At 41.8% G+C, this 18356-nt stretch overlaps 1 protein-coding gene across 3 annotated transcripts in view; it reads left to right on the top strand.

Moving 5' to 3' along the window:
* Positions 1-18356, top strand: part of PHEX (phosphate regulating endopeptidase X-linked) — a 100020-nt gene that overhangs the window by 25214 nt on the left and 56450 nt on the right. For all 3 annotated transcript variants that reach the window (XM_077927425.1, XM_028727498.2, XM_028727499.2), the window contains 6 exons: positions 9484-9570; positions 10462-10688; positions 13303-13371; positions 15211-15327; positions 16828-16911; positions 17246-17391. In XM_077927425.1, the coding sequence (XP_077783551.1) occupies positions 9484-9570; positions 10462-10688; positions 13303-13371; positions 15211-15327; positions 16828-16911; positions 17246-17391 (730 nt within the window). The remainder of the gene's footprint in view (positions 1-9483; positions 9571-10461; positions 10689-13302; positions 13372-15210; positions 15328-16827; positions 16912-17245; positions 17392-18356) is intronic.

Genomic DNA, 18356 nt, shown 5'->3' with positions numbered 1-18356 from the left:
TGTGGAGGTAGACATAGCCATCTTGGTTAGTAGCCATTGACACCCCTCTCCTCCATGAATTTGTCTAATCCTCTTTTAAAGCCATCCAAGTTGGTGGCCATTATGGGCTCCTTGGATGAGCAAGTTCCATAGTGTGACAATGTGTTGTGTGAACAAGTATATTATTTTATCCATGCTAAATCTTCCAGCATTCAGCTACCTTGGATGTCCACGAGTTCTAGTGTCATGAGGGAGAAAAACTTCTCTATTCACTTTCTCCGTCCTGTGTATCGTTTCATAAACTCTAGAGGTATCATCATTCTTTATTCAGTTTAGTTCCCGTGAACTGGTGGTTGTTTTCTTGGATTATCATACCAGTTTCAATTGATTTATGGTTAAATGTTCGTGAAATCTCCCTGGAAGTACATATTAATTAAATCCTCATTAATTGCACATTAGAACTCATTGATTGATTGCTGCAAGTGCTAGATGCATTCATAATAGGGAACCAAGTGTCAAAAGATTGTTTTGGATAAAAAGTATAGATGTCTACATAAATAAATTGGAGCACAAGGCTTCTATTCAGTGGAGTGCTGGGTTTGGGCTTGGTAGATCTGGGGTCCCGTTGTCTGAGATTACTCATCTTTGTTGCATAGAGCTCTGGCAAAGTGGCCTATGATTAGAATAAAAAGGCTGAGCCTAATTTTAGAGGCTTACAGCTGTTGTATTTTTATTTTCAGCTGGGACAGAATATACTTAGTATTTTGGATGTTCTTAAATACTCCAAATGTCCATCTTCTGTGTCTGGTGTGCCAGTTCTTGGAACTTTCAGTGAAGTAGAAATCTGACACTTGAACTATAATCCTCCCTGGAATGCAGTGGCGTCAAGTTGCGACACTATACTTAAGGTTTTTGTCTTTGTCAGGTCATGATTTCCAGGGGATAAAAACCACAGCCATGACTTTGTGGCTCTTTAGAAATGAAAACTGCCTCTCTGCCAAGCAGTGTTGAAAAGAACAAGAGCCTTGTACCAAGTCAGATTATTGGTCTCTCTAGCTTAGTATTGCCTACACAGATTGGCAGGTGCTCTCTGGGGTTTCAGCCAGGGGTCTTTTCAGCCCCTAACTAGATCTGAATCTGGGATCTTCTGAATGAAAAGGATTTGCTGTATCACTGAGCTATGGTGATTACCCTGGCGGTATAGGCAACCTTTCTCTCTCCTCACCTGGCAAGGTGTGTCCAGGATTTGAACTGAGCCATCAAAGTAGTTCTCAACGTCCCATGCGAGTGAGTGGCCATTACTGGCCTTTGTGCATCTTCACTTTGAGCAGTCCTCTCTTAAACCAAGGAGATTTCTTACACAGCTGAGCTGCGCAGGGTAGATTCTGGGAAACGGTGTGGTCATAAGAGTGGCACTGAGCTCTGGAAGACTTGTGTATGATGATGGATGGTGCCTTTACACCTGGGCTTAAATCCTTGCAGCTGTGGGCATGTGGTAGAGTCTGTATCCACATTCAACTAGAATAGCAGCTCACAGGATTGAAACGTAAAGAAACCTGTTTGTCTTTGAATGATAAATTTTCAGTATGGGCTGGAGAGCATTTAGAAGATACTGGTCTGGATTTGAAGTTTATGAAGCTGGAAATGAGTGCTTGAGCCGGACACTTCTAATCTTGCCCTTCTTCTCCCCACTCTCATTCCAAGTTCCTGGTTTGGATGAAGCCAGAGTTCCCTGCTACATCAGAACCAGGGAACTCTGTATTGCTGTCTGTTAAAAAACTGGGAAAATAAGGTTGGAATGATTGTTCAGACCAGGACTGAACATCAGAACATCTATTTATCTGAAAAAAAACCTACAACATCTATTCCTGATATCTTTTTATCACTTTTAAGTATCTTTTTTCTTCCATTTGAGGGTGTTCAGAAACAAAGTTGTTATGTCTGAAATGTAGAAGGGCCATCTTACCACTTTTTTCCATATATAGGCCTAGTCTGTGGGGTGCAGCAGCCCTCTGCCTCATTAGGCTTCTAATGGAGAGAAGTGAAGGACAAATAAGTGAATAAACAAATATTATAGATGAAAAAGACTGATTTAATATCCACCATATTTTTGAGAAAAAGTTGCTGGTCTCTCAGATAGTTCATGTTGAATGGATTCCTCCAACATATCTATCAGTTGTATCTTCTTCTGCCTCCCATTCTACACTTATCATCTGCCATCCAAACAACATGACCAGTCCAATGAAGTTGATGTTGAAGAATCATTGCTTTGACACTGGTGATCTTTGCTTTTCCATAGCAACTACTCTACTCTATTCCCACCTCAAGAATGGAAAGCAAAATACGGGTGGGCAACAAAAGAGATTTAAAGACGCTCTCAAGACAAATCTGAAAAAATGTAACATAAGCACTGTTAACTGGGAAACACTGGCTTGCAAGCGCTCCAATTGGAGAACAGCCTTTACCAAAGGTGTCATTGACTTTGAAGAAGCACGAACTCAGGGCGAAAAGAAGAAATGAACCAAGAGGAAGGCATGTTTGACAAACCCTCACCATGATAAACTCCTGCCCAGACACCTATATTTCCACTGTGGAAGGACGTGTGGATCCAGAATTGGTCTCCACAGTCACTTACGGACTCACTGTTAAGACCGTGTTCATGGAAGACAATCTTACTCAGCTATGAGAAGACACCTGTCATGGCCTGGGTTCTTGCCAGTGCTGGACTTTGGGCTCTCGAATTTCAGTGGTGCCCTGTGCAACACTAAAATTTGTTCCTCCACCTCTTGTGCTCTGTTCAACATTATTGTTATGGTGCCCCCTGTGGTGGTGGTACCCAGTGCAGCCAAACCAGACACACTACCCTAAAACCGCCTCTGCTCTTGCTATAAATGATTTTTCACCTCAGCTCTCTATAACAAAAGGTTTTATTTTTAATACGCACATGATATGTAAATAGATATGTAAATTGCTTGGCAATGTATGTTGTTTACATAGTTACTTAACTATAATTGCTCCTGTCTTGAAGGGGATCACATGGCTTTTCATTTTTCTGAAGTGAAGTGTTGTTTATTGACTTTGTATTATGTGCATACAAATTGTTACTAAATGCTACATTCCCAACCGTGTCTACTCAGAAGTAAGCCTGACAGACTTCAGTGGGGCTTACTCTGCTTCCTGCTGTGAATTTTTAAGACGAGAAGTATGCCTTGCTGTTCTTCTTTCCACATGGAAAGAAGTCATCTCTTTTCTTGCCTGTTGCCTGTATCATTGCTCCTTAGCTGAAGCATGAGGATTTCAAGCTGTCAAATGCAAAATGTTTACTGCAAACATTTAAACCATGAATTAGCTTGAATGTTGTGTTTCAGCAGATGCACAAAAACAACAATTTTCTGATATGCATTTATGAAACAAAATGTTATTTTGCAAAAAGGGCTTGTGTAAGTAGCATTACACTGACATTCAAGTGGCATTCCTTGTAAAATGTTTAACGTAGCCAAAGGCATAGAATCCAGGGTACAAAGAGCAAAATATCAACCACATGCCCTCCATGAGTTGAAACAGGGGGTCATTTCTACTCCCATGGGCTCTCCATGTGTCTAGAAGCCTTGTCTTGCAGCAAAGAATTCTAAATCAGGTGAGGAGCTCATATCCGTGAACTCAACTCTCCACCCCAGATGCTTACCTCTAGCTTAGTGCTAGTCCTGCAGTGAAAACAGGTGAGGTATGGCATTTGGGGAACTCCCAAGTTTTGTAGAAGTACCAAAGATCTGTGGGGGGGGGACCCTAAGTGGCAGGGAGAACCCCCAAACAGCCCAACAAAAAGCTGAACATGCTCAGTGACTTCAAATTGCTGGCTGACTGAGGCAAAACGTAAAACTGGATGGGTGGGAGAATGGAACGGAGTATCCTGAACAGGAGCACTCAATGCTACAGACAGCATGTGTAAAGTAGATTCCTAATTTGTGGGAGAAACTGAGTGAGATGAACACCAGAGTGAAATTGTGCCGGCCTGTAGGCTGGGAAAGTGGCAGGATCTAGAAATAGCAAGTAAGATTAAAGGTAACGCTGAACCACAAGTATATAGTTAGTTAGCTTTAAAATAGATTTCTTTTTTAAACAGGAAAAAAGAACCCACTATAGGACGTCTTAGTTTTCAGTGTAGGTTGTTAGAACAGGATATGACTGATAGTTCCCCTCAGGGTGGGTAAACTGATGACCCTTTTAGGCCTCAATCCTTTATACATTCAGGGTCTAATGAGGCTTACCAAAAGCTTGTGTAACTGTAAGTGCTGATGCCCCTTTTATTTCAGAAATGGCTTTTTTGGAGAGGGTGATCTTGAGTATAGGACGAAGTGCTTAATCTTTTACCCAAGCACTGCATTAATGGTCCCTGTAGCGTTCCAAATGCAGAAGAAAAAGCAATTTAGAGCAGACTAAAATGTTATGTGGGCAAATTGTTAAAAATGCCTTGTACTGAAGAGAGTTACATTTAAGATATGGGTGGTGGTGGTGGTGGTCACCAAATAAGATGTCAAGAAGAGAGGTGTTCCCTGTAAAATGTTTAAAGGCATATTGTAGGCGTTTCCTACAATAAGGTCAGGGAACTGTACACAAGATTTCCCCTTTATATCCTCACAGCAACCCAGTGAGGTGGGTTAGACTATGAATGAACTTCATGTCTCACCAGGAATCTGAACATAGGTCTCCCCACTCCTAGCCTAACACCACCCACAATGCAGCACTGGCTCTCAGACCGTAATTCTTGCCTATGCTCATCTTGTGATGTGCTTTCCTTGTAGTTCGATCTGTACTCGTGTCAGCATTGATTTATGCAGGGTCTCTGTTTTGCACTCTAATGGAACCTTAGTCTCGCAGTTTCTTTGTCTTGCTATTTTGTGCACTTGCCAGAGAGTGTCAGAGGCTGAGCATGATTTGATGTGGTTCTTTCTGCTGAGCTAGGTCAAAATAAAGGCACCGGCTACATAAGGCTCTTTGCCTCTTTTAACGTTCCTGGCACAAGTAACTGAGTTATATGCACTAAAGCAATTTGCAGAGTTTGGAAGGCTTAAGAAAGAGCGCAAACACCTTGAACCTGCTTTGGAGTGCACAGATGACACTTGCTTAATGAGGCAAGTTATGGCATTCCACCGCCTTGAAGCACACTTAACAACTGGCTTTGGCACCTGCTGTTTCCATTTTATATTTCAAGCTGGATGTAAATCCTCTTCCAAGTCAACCTGGCTGCTATTCACTGGAGTGTGTTATAGATAATTAGGTCAAGAGAAGGCCAGGGAAGCCCCTGGAGGACCATTTTGATATGCTCTGGGGAGCGTATATGATATGCTTTATGGTGGTGACTCAAGAAAACTAGCAATACAATTGACATTTACCATTTTCTTTGTATTTTACTTGAGCTCATCTCCTTCAGTTTTTATTCCTTCCCCACTATTGTCATTGTATTTATAATCTTAAGCGAGGTGAGTTTATTTTCCTTGTTCTTGGCTATTTTACACACACACACACACACACACACACACCCACACACACATCCCCCCCCCATATTGGCCTGAATATAAGCCTCACCCCCCCCCCCCAAATTCTGACCGTGAAAAGTTAAAGTGTGGTTTAAATTCGTGGCCTTACAAACGTTGGCTTTTATGATATCACTGCTGAAACAGACATACGGTAAAGTGGAGCGGGTGTGAGTGCCTGTGGAATTTTTAAGGGAGCGGCTTATATTTGGGTATCGTCTTTTTCTTCTCCTTTCCTCTTGGATTTTAAAGGTGCAGCTTATATTCGGGCCAATGCGATATTTATAAATATAATGAATGATAGAGCAATATACAAGCAGTACTATATAATAATTACCAAATTTAAATATTGTCTTCTATCATTATGTATACAACTATGTAAATAAAAATAGTTTTGATATCAGATATTTCCAAAATAAATACGAACCTACCTTTATACAGTTCAATAGTCAACATTCAATATTTATTTATTTAAAATCCAGGCAACCCCCCCCCATCCCCACAAAAAAAGGATCCATTGTGAGAGCTGCTCCAGTAGAGATGATCTAATAGGTGTTTTGCAGTGTAGACTTATGCATGTTTTATTAGGAGCACAACTGGAATCTGAGCACCTTTGAAGAGCCATATCCCTACAGGGGTCCCACTGTCACTACCTGGAGACTGCTGATCCTTGGCCTTGGTTCACCTTCTGTCTCCAAGCTTGCAAGCAATGAGTTGGAAGAATCAGTGGTAGCCTTCTCTCTCTGGGTGGCTGCATGGACTAGGGTCCAGAGGGGAAGGGCAAGTGAGGCAGGGGGCAGTACTTTGGAAAGGAGGGGGGCATTTGCCCAAGGGCCTCCCCAAACTTGGAACCAACCCTGCTCAGAAGTAAGCCCTACTAGGTTTAATGGGATTTCCTCCTAGGTAATTGTGTCTAGGACATCAGGCGAAAGATGTCCAAGGAACCTGGTAGCTGCATGTTACTGACCTGGTTCACATTTAATGCTGAGCCAATCTATCTATGGTTTGGTGTGAATGTGCAAGTGTGCCAATACATAGTAAGAAAATCATGGATGCTTTGCTCTTCCCTCAGTCCTCTATCAGCTTTGGTGGAGTGTTATGTGTGAACCTGGGCTCACGGTTTGGCTCACTCCAAACAAGGCTTGTTGTTGGTTTACCATTTCAGGTTTGTTTGGGAGAGACAAACCATGAGCCCATGTTTGCACCTAACACTAAGCCAAGTGGTGACTAAGTGCACAATAGGATGACAGCAGCAGGAGTTGGGGATAAGTGGCCACCATTTTCATAGTGTGCACCAGCATAGTTGCTCGTTCATGCTAAGCCGTAGTTTGGCTTAATATTACAGGCAAACCTGGCATTACTGATTGTCTAAGTATCCATTGGGTTTATCTATGGGAAGATGTGTCTTGGGGCTGATTGCAGGGTCATAGAACAGGCAAAATGGGAAGGAAATGATGATTTACAAATCTGTTTTGTTGCATTTATACTCCATCTTTCCTCTAAGGATTTAAGGGTGGTGCATATAATTTTCCCATTTTGCTGTCACAACGGCAGTAAAAACCCTGTGCTATAGGCTTTTGTGTTTTCTTTATTTCTAAGTCTTTCCACTCCTTCCTACACAAAGATCACTGTCCTGTGTAAACCCTGTAGGGAGTGCAGCCTAGCCTTTCCCCGTTCCCTTTTAAGAATTCAAAACTGAAACTCTTTGCAGAAGCCTAGGAAGCAGGCAGGCTATAGTATTCTATAATAGACAGATACATAAATAGCATGGGAGCTTTGGAAGGAACAGATACAGCCAGGTAGGCTGTGTACACATTACTGCTTACTCTGGCTGCAGTGCGCTCTCACTTCTCTTTTTAATCTGTGTACCTATGACAATACCCAAGGTTCTAGAGCAATCCTGTCGTTTCCGGTGAAATACGCTGTTTTGATTTGGTTTCCCCCCAAGCCAGCTTTAATTGAACTTGAGCCCAGTATCCTTTTTCAAGTAGCATTGAATCACAGGTGTGTGGGATTTTCCTTTCCTTTTCCTACCCCATCTCTGGGGCAGAGATGGGGCAATGAAACTAACCAGGCAATTCCATCAGCTGAAGAGGTCAGTGCCCATTCTCCCACCTTGCCTGTCCGATAGGCAAATGCAACATGAAACGCACTGAGGAAAAAAACCCTCACTGTGTTTTAAGCCAGTAATGTGTACACAGAGTAGAAATAACACTCCAAATCAGCATTGCACCAGGTAAAAGAATGATCCGATACATTGGAAGTTAGCCTTTGCCTCTGTTATGGTATTTGAGGCAGTTCCGGGAGTGGGGAAATCTCTTGTTCCTCAAGCACAAATATAGCTTTGCCAAATCCAAGCCTTGCGTGTCCACAGAGAGACCATATATTATGGTTAATTACATGAAATCTGATATGCTTCCTTTGGCATTCTATGTCTTGGAAGGAAAAAAATGCATTTAGTTCTTTCCCTATCTGTGCTAATTATATATAAATATGACCAATTTCCGCCTCCTTTTGTTTTGTTAGTGGTGTGCACATTCTTAGTGTTGTCATGTGCACTTATGAACTTCTATCTAAGAGAATATTTACACAATTAATGTGTAATGCAAACTAATGTTCTTGCTCAAGGCAGGATTTACGTTTATATTGCAAATGGATTGACTTTGCTCCATGCAGGGCAACTTAGGGTACTTATGAATGGTTTCTATTTTGTTCGTGAGAATCAATACTGGCATATTAAGGCTGCACAATTAAAGTGGAGGTGGAGTTCTTGAACAATAAACCTACCTCCAAGAAAAAAAGAAAAGCAATTTTGGGAGGGGTTTTGTTTTTTTAAAGGAGAGTGACTGGAATTGGGGGATAACAATTTCTTGGCACAACATCATATTACCTCATCATAAACAAATCAGAATGAATGCTCAATAAACAGGTCATCTGGAAGGGACCTCTGTTCCATGAATGTTTCCCTCAGATATTGGTTTGTTTTAATGATTTATAGCAAAGCTTTAGTCTTCTTGTAGCCTGAAATTTATTTGAAACATGGTTTAACCCTGGAACCTGTTCACTGTCTGAGCTTAGCTCTGCACCCTCAGACAGTTCACAGATGAAAGCAGGGATACTCAGTTTTGTGTTCATATAATAGTTCCCACCCTCCCCCATAGTGCTTCATTGCTTGACACCAATTCAGCATGCGCTTTACACGTTACTTGGCATATTGTATGTTCATCTGACCATAACACAAACTGTCTATGTCATTTTAATGGCATATTGTGTTCATGGCTATATAAGAAGAAAAAGCATATGTCAATTTCTTTATGTTCAGATCCCAACCTGTAACCTTGAAAATAAAAGAGTTACGTACTCTAATTCATTTCCAAACAAGGAGCTTGGGGAAACGCCAAGGTTTGAAGAAATACAACAAATAAATAAGATTCTTAGGGGAAACCCAAGTAAAGCCCAATGAGGACGAACGGTGCTCAGTGGCCATGGGATGCTGACTGATTATTGGAAAGGGGGGCGGAATAGAAAATGGGGGAGTTGAATGGAGTGTCCTGGAAATGGGCACAATTTGTTGGCTTCCTGAACAGTACCACTCCACACTGCAAGATTTTGCTGCAGGTCCTACTTGAATTAGGTATTAAGGAAGAGAGAGCCATTTACTATGTGTCTTTCACCTGTTACTAAAGCTTCAAAGCCTGCTCCTCTCCTCTAGAGTGAAGGGAAGAAGCTTTCTCTGTTCTTTGGAACCCTCAAACTTTTCATCTTAACAATGAAGCATTGTGTATGGGCCTAACATTTCCTGAGCCTCTAGATTCAAGAATGTCAGTCTTCCTAGACTACCAACATTAAATTCTGAAGAATTCAGGTTCATTGTCTAGTGATGTGATGTTCTGACCTATTGTTTGATGTTGGTAAAACTCTAGGATGGTTAAACTTGAAACTAATGTTTTCTCCTCATTTGACTTCACAGCTCTCCTTGAGAAACCTCTTAGCAAAAGGCGAGACAGTGAAGCTGTACAGAAGGCTAAGATCCTTTATTCTTCGTGTATGAATGAGAGTAAGTAACTTTCATTTACAGGGTTACAGGTTAGAGTCTGAATGTACACAAACTGGCAAACACTTTTTATTTTCCATTGTTCTATAAATATCAAGCAATGAGCAGCTCTGAAATGAATCTCTGTTTTATGCATATCAAAGCATGCAAAATGTTGCAAAAACAGCATTTTATGACCAGTGCCAGTTATTGCTCTTCTCCCATTAAGTCAGTGCTAAATAATTTGTACTTTTAGAATGCAGTCCTGTACTTAAGCTACACTTACCTAGGAATAAGTGAGGCTTACTTCTCAGTAAACATGCCTTAGATTGATTGCACAGTATTCCCTGGTGCATGGGATTTTAACTATCATATATGTTTAATGGGACATGTTTTCTGAATGCATACCCATATGGTGAAATCTGATAGTTATCTAACATTAAGGTAAAGGTAAAGGTACCCCTGCCCGTACGGGCCAGTCTTGACAGACTCTGGGGTTGTGCGCCCATCTCACTTAAGAGGCCGGGGGCCAGCGCTGTCCGGAGACACTTCCGGGTCACGTGGCCAGCGTGACAAAGCTGCATCTGGCGAGCCAGCGCAGCACACGGAAACGCCGTTTACCTTCCCACCAGTAAGCGGTCCCTATTTATCTACTTGCACCTGGGGGTGCTTTCGAACTGCTAGGTTGGCAGGCCCTGGGACCGAGCAACGGGAGCGCACCCCGCCGCGGGGATTCGAACCGCCGACCTTTCGATCGGCAAGCCCTAGGCGCTGAGGCTTTTACCCACAGCGCCACCCGCGTCCCTTTATCTAACATTACTACTACTTAATAAATTGATGTATACACATCCTGTTGCTCTTAAAATGGTACTACCTGGAAGTTGTCTTCTGATGGCTTGCTTTTTCCGCTTCCAGATAAGATAGAGAAAGCGGATGCAAAGCCTCTTTTGAGTATGCTGAAACATTCTCCGTTCCGCTGGCCTGTCCTGGAATCGAACATTGGGCCTGATGGATTGTGGTCAGAAAGGAAGTTCAGCATGCTGCAGACCCTGGCTACTCTTCGTGGCCAATATAGCAGTTCTGTTTTCATCCGAATGTATGTGGCTTCTGGTGATAAGAACTCCAATGAGCACATCATAAAGGTATGGTAAGAGGGGGTTGATGGAGGTAGATGCGAGTTTTCACTGGCTCACTAAAAATATCCAGTGTTCCACATTTTAGCCATTATGTTCAGGAATTGCCAACTTTTGCAAATGGGCACATTTACAAATTGGAGAAACTGTTGTGGGGACACATATGCCTGTACACTGCAACCATGCACAAGCGCATCCATGGCAGTTACCCCCACACACTCCACTCATCAGCAATGAGACTTTAAAAAAAAAAGTGTTTTTGTTTCACATAAGTGTTATAGGGGTGTGTGAGTGAGATAGAGAAATCTTCCTGGAAGTGCAAGAGTTAACCTTCCCTCTCCAGCTGCAGTCTTCAGGAAGATCAGCCCCTGGTAACAACTAAGATTGGGAAAAATCCAGCCCCCTATAACAACTAGGATTGACACAGCAGATTTCTTTGAAGCTTAATTATGACAAGAAGTGTTTGTAGTGAGAGCGATCCCTGAAAATTGCTCCTCCTCCAATGTAATTAGGCTTGAAATGAGCCTTGTACTGAGGCTAATACAAGATTTCTTTGAAGTCTAACTGTGCCATGGGGTGGTGTGATTTTGGCGTGCATGTGTGTGTCGTATTTGTAAACTCCCCCCTCCAAACTGCCCAACTCATGCAGATAGACTTGAAACAAAAACTTTCAATGAGCAATAAGAGAAGGCTCCTTTCTACTTCAACCTAAGAGAGTGGGGAGGGTTTGTCACATCAGGACCCTGTGGGTGCCAGAAAGGATTGCTTACTTGAATTTGGGGGAGCTGTGTTTGTGGCTGGGTGCAGCCATGGCGGATGGGACTCCCTCCTGTGGCATGAGGGGGTCTGCTGCTATGGACTCTCCTGCAGGCAGTGGGGCCAGTCGTGGGGGATTCCAGGGGTGTGGGTTGGGGAGCAGACCAGAGGGCCTCAGTTCTCCTCTGGATTCCCACCCTCCCTCTCCTTTAGATGAGATTTGGTAGCTGGCCAGGCGCAGGTGGACTAGCTTCTGTGTGCCTTGCTTCAGGCACCATTTTCTGGGCTAGGGAGGGATTTCTCCTTCAGGCCAATTGGACCGCCTGGAGGGCTTTTGCCTGCCTCATAGCAAATGTCACAATCAATCAAGTACCTTTATTGTCATCACAGTATAGAATGTTTCAAATAACTGGACAAGGGTGAAGCTATCAAGGGTTATAAGGTCACACTATGGTCGTGTGCATTTGGATATTCTGCTACGCCCTGTCTACTTCCCGAAAGGATAGTGATGTCACAATTTTACGATGGATTAGGCATTGGGATGGAGCCCTAGTCTAAGTGAGTGGTGAGAGCTCTCCCCACAACAACTGCAGCATCAAGGTATCCCTTGAAGAGAGCCTGGAAGATGATACTCTTGTCTGGTCACCCAGTTTGGGAGTTGATGGGCTCCCGAATGGGGTTAAAGGCAGTTGCCCACAATTGATGCACATCCCAAGGCAACCCTTAATCTTAGTCAATCTGGTCAGTCATCAACCAGCAATGGCTATGCCAGCATCTGTTATCCATAAAGTTGTGGCCTGTTTAATTCCATGCTGCTGTCCTGGGCTTCACTGCATCTGGACCCACAAAAGCATGTGCTATATGGGTGACCCATGTCCTGATTTATAGTTGACTAATTTGTGTCACAGGGAGTGGGAATTTATGGCCACTTGGAAGCGGCAGCTGGAAGCCCAATCTGTGGCCATTAACACAGGTGCAGGCATGTGCCTCTGTGAAGAAAGAATGTATTGGGCTGGATCTAGACACATCAAAGAAGTGTTTCAGTTAAACACTTAACTGTTTTAAATGTTGTGTGAGAAATTAGGTTGGCAAAAATGGAACTCCACAGTGCCATCTGGTGTCACAGTGTTAGAATGCATATAAAGTGCTTTTTCTTTGCCAATGTAGCTGAGTCCCTAGTTTCTGGACTCCTTATATTTTAATTATGAAATCTTCAAACATGGCAGAAAGAATGCCTTCTTTCACCAGACATGTGAGAAAGTAATTCTATAATACCTTTAAAACCTGCATCAAACTCATAATTACACGCCCTCCAGCTAATTTTGTTGATAGGAGTTATCAGCCTTTTGCCACCATGTTCAACAACATCTCCACAGAACCTGGTCATTAGTATGTATATATGCAAATGACTAAAAGTCAGGGGAATATATGTAACTGTATTCCTTAGGGCATTCTAAGCTCATCTCTAATTTGATTTACAGCAATCTGATTTACAAGAAGAACATGCTTGTATCCTAATTAGTTACTGAAGGATCAAATGAATTCCCAGATTAGATATGCCAGGAGACATTTATATCTTGGGGGAAATGTTTATTGCAGAATTCCTAAACTCCCCAATGTCATACAGAAGCCAATGTCCCCAAGAAAGCAGAATATAATATTTAAATGTAAACTTAATTGGATGCCTGAATTATTATTTTCTTTTTAAAAATGTGTTCATTTTTGCTTAACGTTAGTAAATCATTTTTTTAAAGTTTGCTTGTGTGTCTTCCTTTTTCTTAATGAAACTATAAATTGGAGATTGAGTAGTATTATGGAAGTGTACTTAATGGGAACTGACGCTGTTGTATTTACATATTTTTAATAGCTAGACCAAGCATCTCTGTCCCTGTCAGCGCGAGAAGACTACCTGGAAAACACCACAGAAGCTAAATCCGTGAGCATTGCTTACTTGAGCATCTAAATGGAGAACAATTTCTACATTGAGGATTTCTTCCCCTTTGCCACCATATTAATTAATTAATTACTTGTTTAATCCTGTTAACTTCCTGTTTAGAGATTTAAACCTTCTGCGGTAACTGTTTTATTTATTTCCATTTATCTTCTACTATGCCATTCGGTAATTGAGGTTATCTGAGTGGTCAGCAACAGCAAATTAAAACTGTAAAACATAAAGATTATATATAAAAAATCCAAAACATAACCAAAATAACACAATACAAGACTTGAATAAATCCAGCAGGGCAGTATATCAGCAGTGTCATATGCATAAGGAACACTCAAACATTTATTTTTTAAAGCCTGGGAAGGTTAAAAGGTTGTTGGCTGCTGGTGGAAGAACCACAGTGTGGGCACCAGGCAAGCTTCTTTGAGAAGAGCATTCCAAAACTGGGCTACCATTACTGAAAATATCCTCTCTTTAGTAGCCACTGGGGATGGGTGACTATGTCAACTTTTGTTTCTCTCAGTTTTGCATTTTTCCCAATCTTCAATTTGCATTTTTTTTTTTTTTAGTCTTCATGAAATCTCTGGCATTTTAATATACACCTTTTTGTTTGTAATTTTTCCTACTATGCAAATTTCCCCAAAGCAGTTTCCCCTAATATAATGCATTTTGTATGCTGTTTTCAATAATGTGCATTTATATCACATTTTATCCTGGTATATGCATTTTTTTTGGAGAGAACTTTGCTGGAGAACTGCATTGCAGAATTCAGAGAAATGTGAATTTCAACCCTTTAAATTTCTCCCTAATCCCCAATGAGTTTCTGCTGCAGGCTGAGTAAAATGTAGATTCACTTTCTCACTGCATACTTCTAGATCTGTGGTTCCCAACACGCCCTACAGGGGGCAATCTGATTGTTAAGAGGGGTAATTCGAGAATGAGTTAGACCAAAGTAATGACCTTTTAGGCTTCCTCCACGTGAATAGGAGTTCACTTTTTGAATAATAAGAATTATATGTCACGGGGGGAGGGAGCACCAGGATTTTAGAGATGCTTAAGTGGGACATGGTCAAAAAAAGGTTTGGAACCACTGTTCTAGATGGAATAGGGATTTGCACAACAAATCCTTTTTTTAACAACAACCACCTACTACTACAAGTGGTTGTTTCCAGCTTAACAGTTCTGATACTACAAGGAGTTTTAGCTGCACAGTGGAACTTCCTCACTGTGTCCCCCATCTGTGCCCCATCCTCTTACCGTGTCCCCCATCTGTGCCCCATAAACCTTCACTGGAGGGAACAGATTTAGGGGTTGCGTGGGGGGCGCACAGGGAGAGGAGAGAGAACCTGGCAATCATTGCTTTAGCGGAACCCTTTAGTTGGATACCACCCACAACATTTTTGCAGTTTGGAAAGTGATGGGGAAATGCATTGAAAGGGACAAACAAATGACCAATGGGAAGACATGTAAACGCCCTGCAAGCAAATCAGGATGAATTCTGGATGAATGCTCATTGTTGCATAACCACTCCATACACAAATCAGAACAAATGCTCAATAAACACTGGATATAATCTAACATCAGTGCATGTTTCATGCAAGCAAATGAGGATGAATGCTGAATAAATAGGTTTTCTAGATAGGCCCTTAGAGCATGTTAACTAATATAGAACACAATAGTATGATTAATATGCAAAGGAAATTTAAAAAGGAAGGTAAGAAAGCAATGTACTATTCTTATGCTTCAATAAGGTGGGGGAGCATACTTTATTTTGCTGAGGTTAATTCTCTGTTTAGCTGTAATGATAACTGGATTCTTATCACATTATAGTACAGAGAAGCCCTGTTCCAGTTCATGGTGGATACAGCAGTGCTTTTGGGGGCCAATGCTTCTCGTGCAGAGTTGGACATGAAGTCTGTGTTGAAACTGGAAGTTAAAATTGCTGAGGTTAGTGCTTTTCTAAATGTGGGTTTCAGTTGCATTTGTGTGATGTGGCTTCTCTTCTTCATTCACTTGGTGCTTTCCTGGAGTTCCAATGCAATGACAAACTATATCTTGTATCTTTATGTTGTGAACTGCCCTGTGATCTTTGGATGAAAGGCAGTGTATAAATACAGCGGTACCTCAATTTTCGAGCATCTCAGAAGCTGAATGCCAAAAACCCGGAAGTAAATGCTTCCGTTTTTCAACGCGCCTCGGAAGTCGAACGGCTTCCGCTGCTTGTTTTTCAATTTTCTCCATTGAACTTGCCGCCAGCCCTTTGCAACTTGGTTTTAGAGCATTTTGGAAGTCAAACTGTCTTCCGGAACAGATTCCGTTTGAGAAATGAGGTACCACTGTATTATTATTATTATTATTATTATTATTATTATTATTAATGTGATGAATTGGCAAGATATGTCCACAAGTAGGCAACTGCCAGTAGCACATCCAAGAATGATTTTGATACTCGAAGGATTTCAGGGTTGAACAAGAATATAAATGTAAATGAGTAGGAGCTCTTTACAGCTGCTGCTAAATAACATCTAGGTTAGATTACCACAATGAGTTATATGATGCGCTGACACTGAAAACAATTTGGAAACTTCTGGTGGTGCAAAATTCAGTGGCCAGCCTGCTCACCGGGGCAAGACAGCTTGAGCATATAATGCCATTCCTGACCTGACTGGCAATTAGTTTCCAGGCCTAATTGCAGTGCTAAATTTGAAGACAGCATCAGTAGTTTACAATAATTTCTTCCTAGTCCACTGGTTAGTTAGTTTTCTAGATTTTCCTGTCTTTCAGATACAGTGGTGCCTCGCAAGACGAAAAGAATCTGTTCCGCGATTCTCTTTGTCTAGCGGTTTTTTCGTCTTGCGAAGCAACCCTATTAGCGGCTAAGCGGATTAGCGCTATTAGCGGCTTAGCGGCTATTAAAGGCTTAGCAGCTAAGCTGCTAAAAGGCTATTAGCGGCTTAGCGGCTTAGAAAAAGGGGGGGAAAGCGGGGGGGGGGAATAGCAAGACACGCAAGACGTTTTCGTCTTGCGAAGCAAGCCCATAGGGAAATTCGTTTTGCGAAGCAACTCAGAAACGGAAAACCCTTCCGTCTAGCGGGTTTTCCGTCTTGCGAGGCATTAGTCTTGCGGGGCACCACTGTACTTTTGATGTAGAGTAGGTATCCACCTGGGATTATGAAACTGAACATCGTTTCATACTGGAAGGGATAGATATTAGTATGGATAAAGATGAATTTCATTGTGTTACATGGGGGGAAATGTAAAATGTTTATGGAAAAAGAAGATTTTTTGCTAATGAATCATAATAATAGGTTTGCAACTTATTTTATTGAAAACTGAACAGGTAACATTGCTATTCATACCTTGTCGCACCCAGATTATGTGAGTGTTGGCAAAGTCAGAGTGGATTTGTGGAGGAAAATAATATTTGTTTGCATTTATATTTTGCAGATAATGATTCCTCATGAGAATCGAACCAGTGAATCTATGTACAACAAAATGAACATATCGGAACTCAGCACCCTGATCCCTCAGGTTGGTTGAAGTTAATTGGAAAATGACTATATTAATGCCTGATTGGACTGTGTAATTACCTTTCAAACAGAAAGGTTCTTCAGATGTGCATAAGATGGCAATTTAAATGAAATTAGTTGAAACAGGTGTTCACTATTATTATTTTAAATACAGCTGCATTTTTATTTAAGTTTCAAAATATTTGTGATGTTGTGCAGTGAACTTCAACTTTGAGATTAGGCAAAACTTTTAAGTCGTTCAGCTAATGGTAGGTAATTAACTTATAAGCTTTTGTTGTTGTTGTTGTTGTCGTCGTCTGCAAGAGTCAGGAACTGAACCTTTGCTTGTGTTTCAGTTTGACTGGCTGGGATATATTAAGAAGGTGATCGACACCAAGCTTTATCCTGAACTTAAGGACATAGATGCTTCAGAAAATGTCGTTGTTCGTGTGCCCCAGTACTTCAAGGATTTGTTCAGGATACTAGAAAGTGAAAGAAAAAAGTAAGGATTTCTAATTTGCTTTGTGTATGTTTTTTGCTCAGAAACAATCCCTGACTTTTCAGTATAATGTTTAGGATCTTGGCATACTGTGGTTTGTTACCACTTTGTTTTCAAACCACAGGTGGACCCTTGCAATTATTTCTGTCTCTGGGGTTGCTATGAAAACAAAATCGTGTGAATGCTGCAGCAAGAGAACTCATTGCTAGCAATTCCAGGCGAATGGATTCCCCCCCCCCCCAGTGCAAAGCCTTTCTGTGCTTGGGGGAAAATGTGGAAATTGAGGCGATCATTATAGGAATCCTCTTACGACTGGGAAGGCATATCATATTGACTGAACAATTTGTTGCTCTTCAGCCATAAGTCCGGTTTGTTTCGTCAACACTGCAGATACTAATGATAGCAAAGTGCAAATATTCTGCTCTGAGCCATTGATGCTCCAAGAGGGTCCTGCTGCTTTCGCAGAAAGGGCCCATGACTTCTGCAGAAGCCATGGGTATTGCATAGTAAAGGTCCATTACCACAACGTGGCAAGTTCTACAGAATTGTGAAAATAATGCTAGTGACTATGGGTTGTCTTCTATGTTATTCAGTGGGGAGAAGAGAAGGAAGCAGGGAAATTTCTGAGTGGAAAGGTAAGGGGTGAAAGACACAACAAAAGGAAATATGTCAGCAAGCTCAGGTGTCTTCGCTTGCCTCACTCTCCCAAAAGCATTCCCAGAACGCAGTTGGTGGTAGATAGTCCTGCTGGGGGGAACAGGAAAACTTAATCGGAACAGGCTTTGCTGTAAAGTACAGATTTTATTTTATTTTATGATTTGTGTGTGTGTAAAAAAACAAAAGGGACGCGGGTGGCGCTGTGGGTAAAACCTCAGCGCCTAGGACTTGCCGATTGTCAGGTCGGTGGTTCAAATCCCCGCGGCGGGGTGCGCTCCTGCTGCTCGGTCCCAGCGCCTGCCAACCTAGCA

The sequence above is a fragment of the Podarcis muralis genome, chromosome 4 (genome assembly GCF_964188315.1).
Source record: "Podarcis muralis chromosome 4, rPodMur119.hap1.1, whole genome shotgun sequence".
NCBI lineage: Eukaryota > Metazoa > Chordata > Lepidosauria > Squamata > Lacertidae > Podarcis > Podarcis muralis.
The sequence above is the reverse complement of the archived record's forward strand: the minus strand, read 5'-3'. Positions and strand labels throughout refer to the sequence as shown.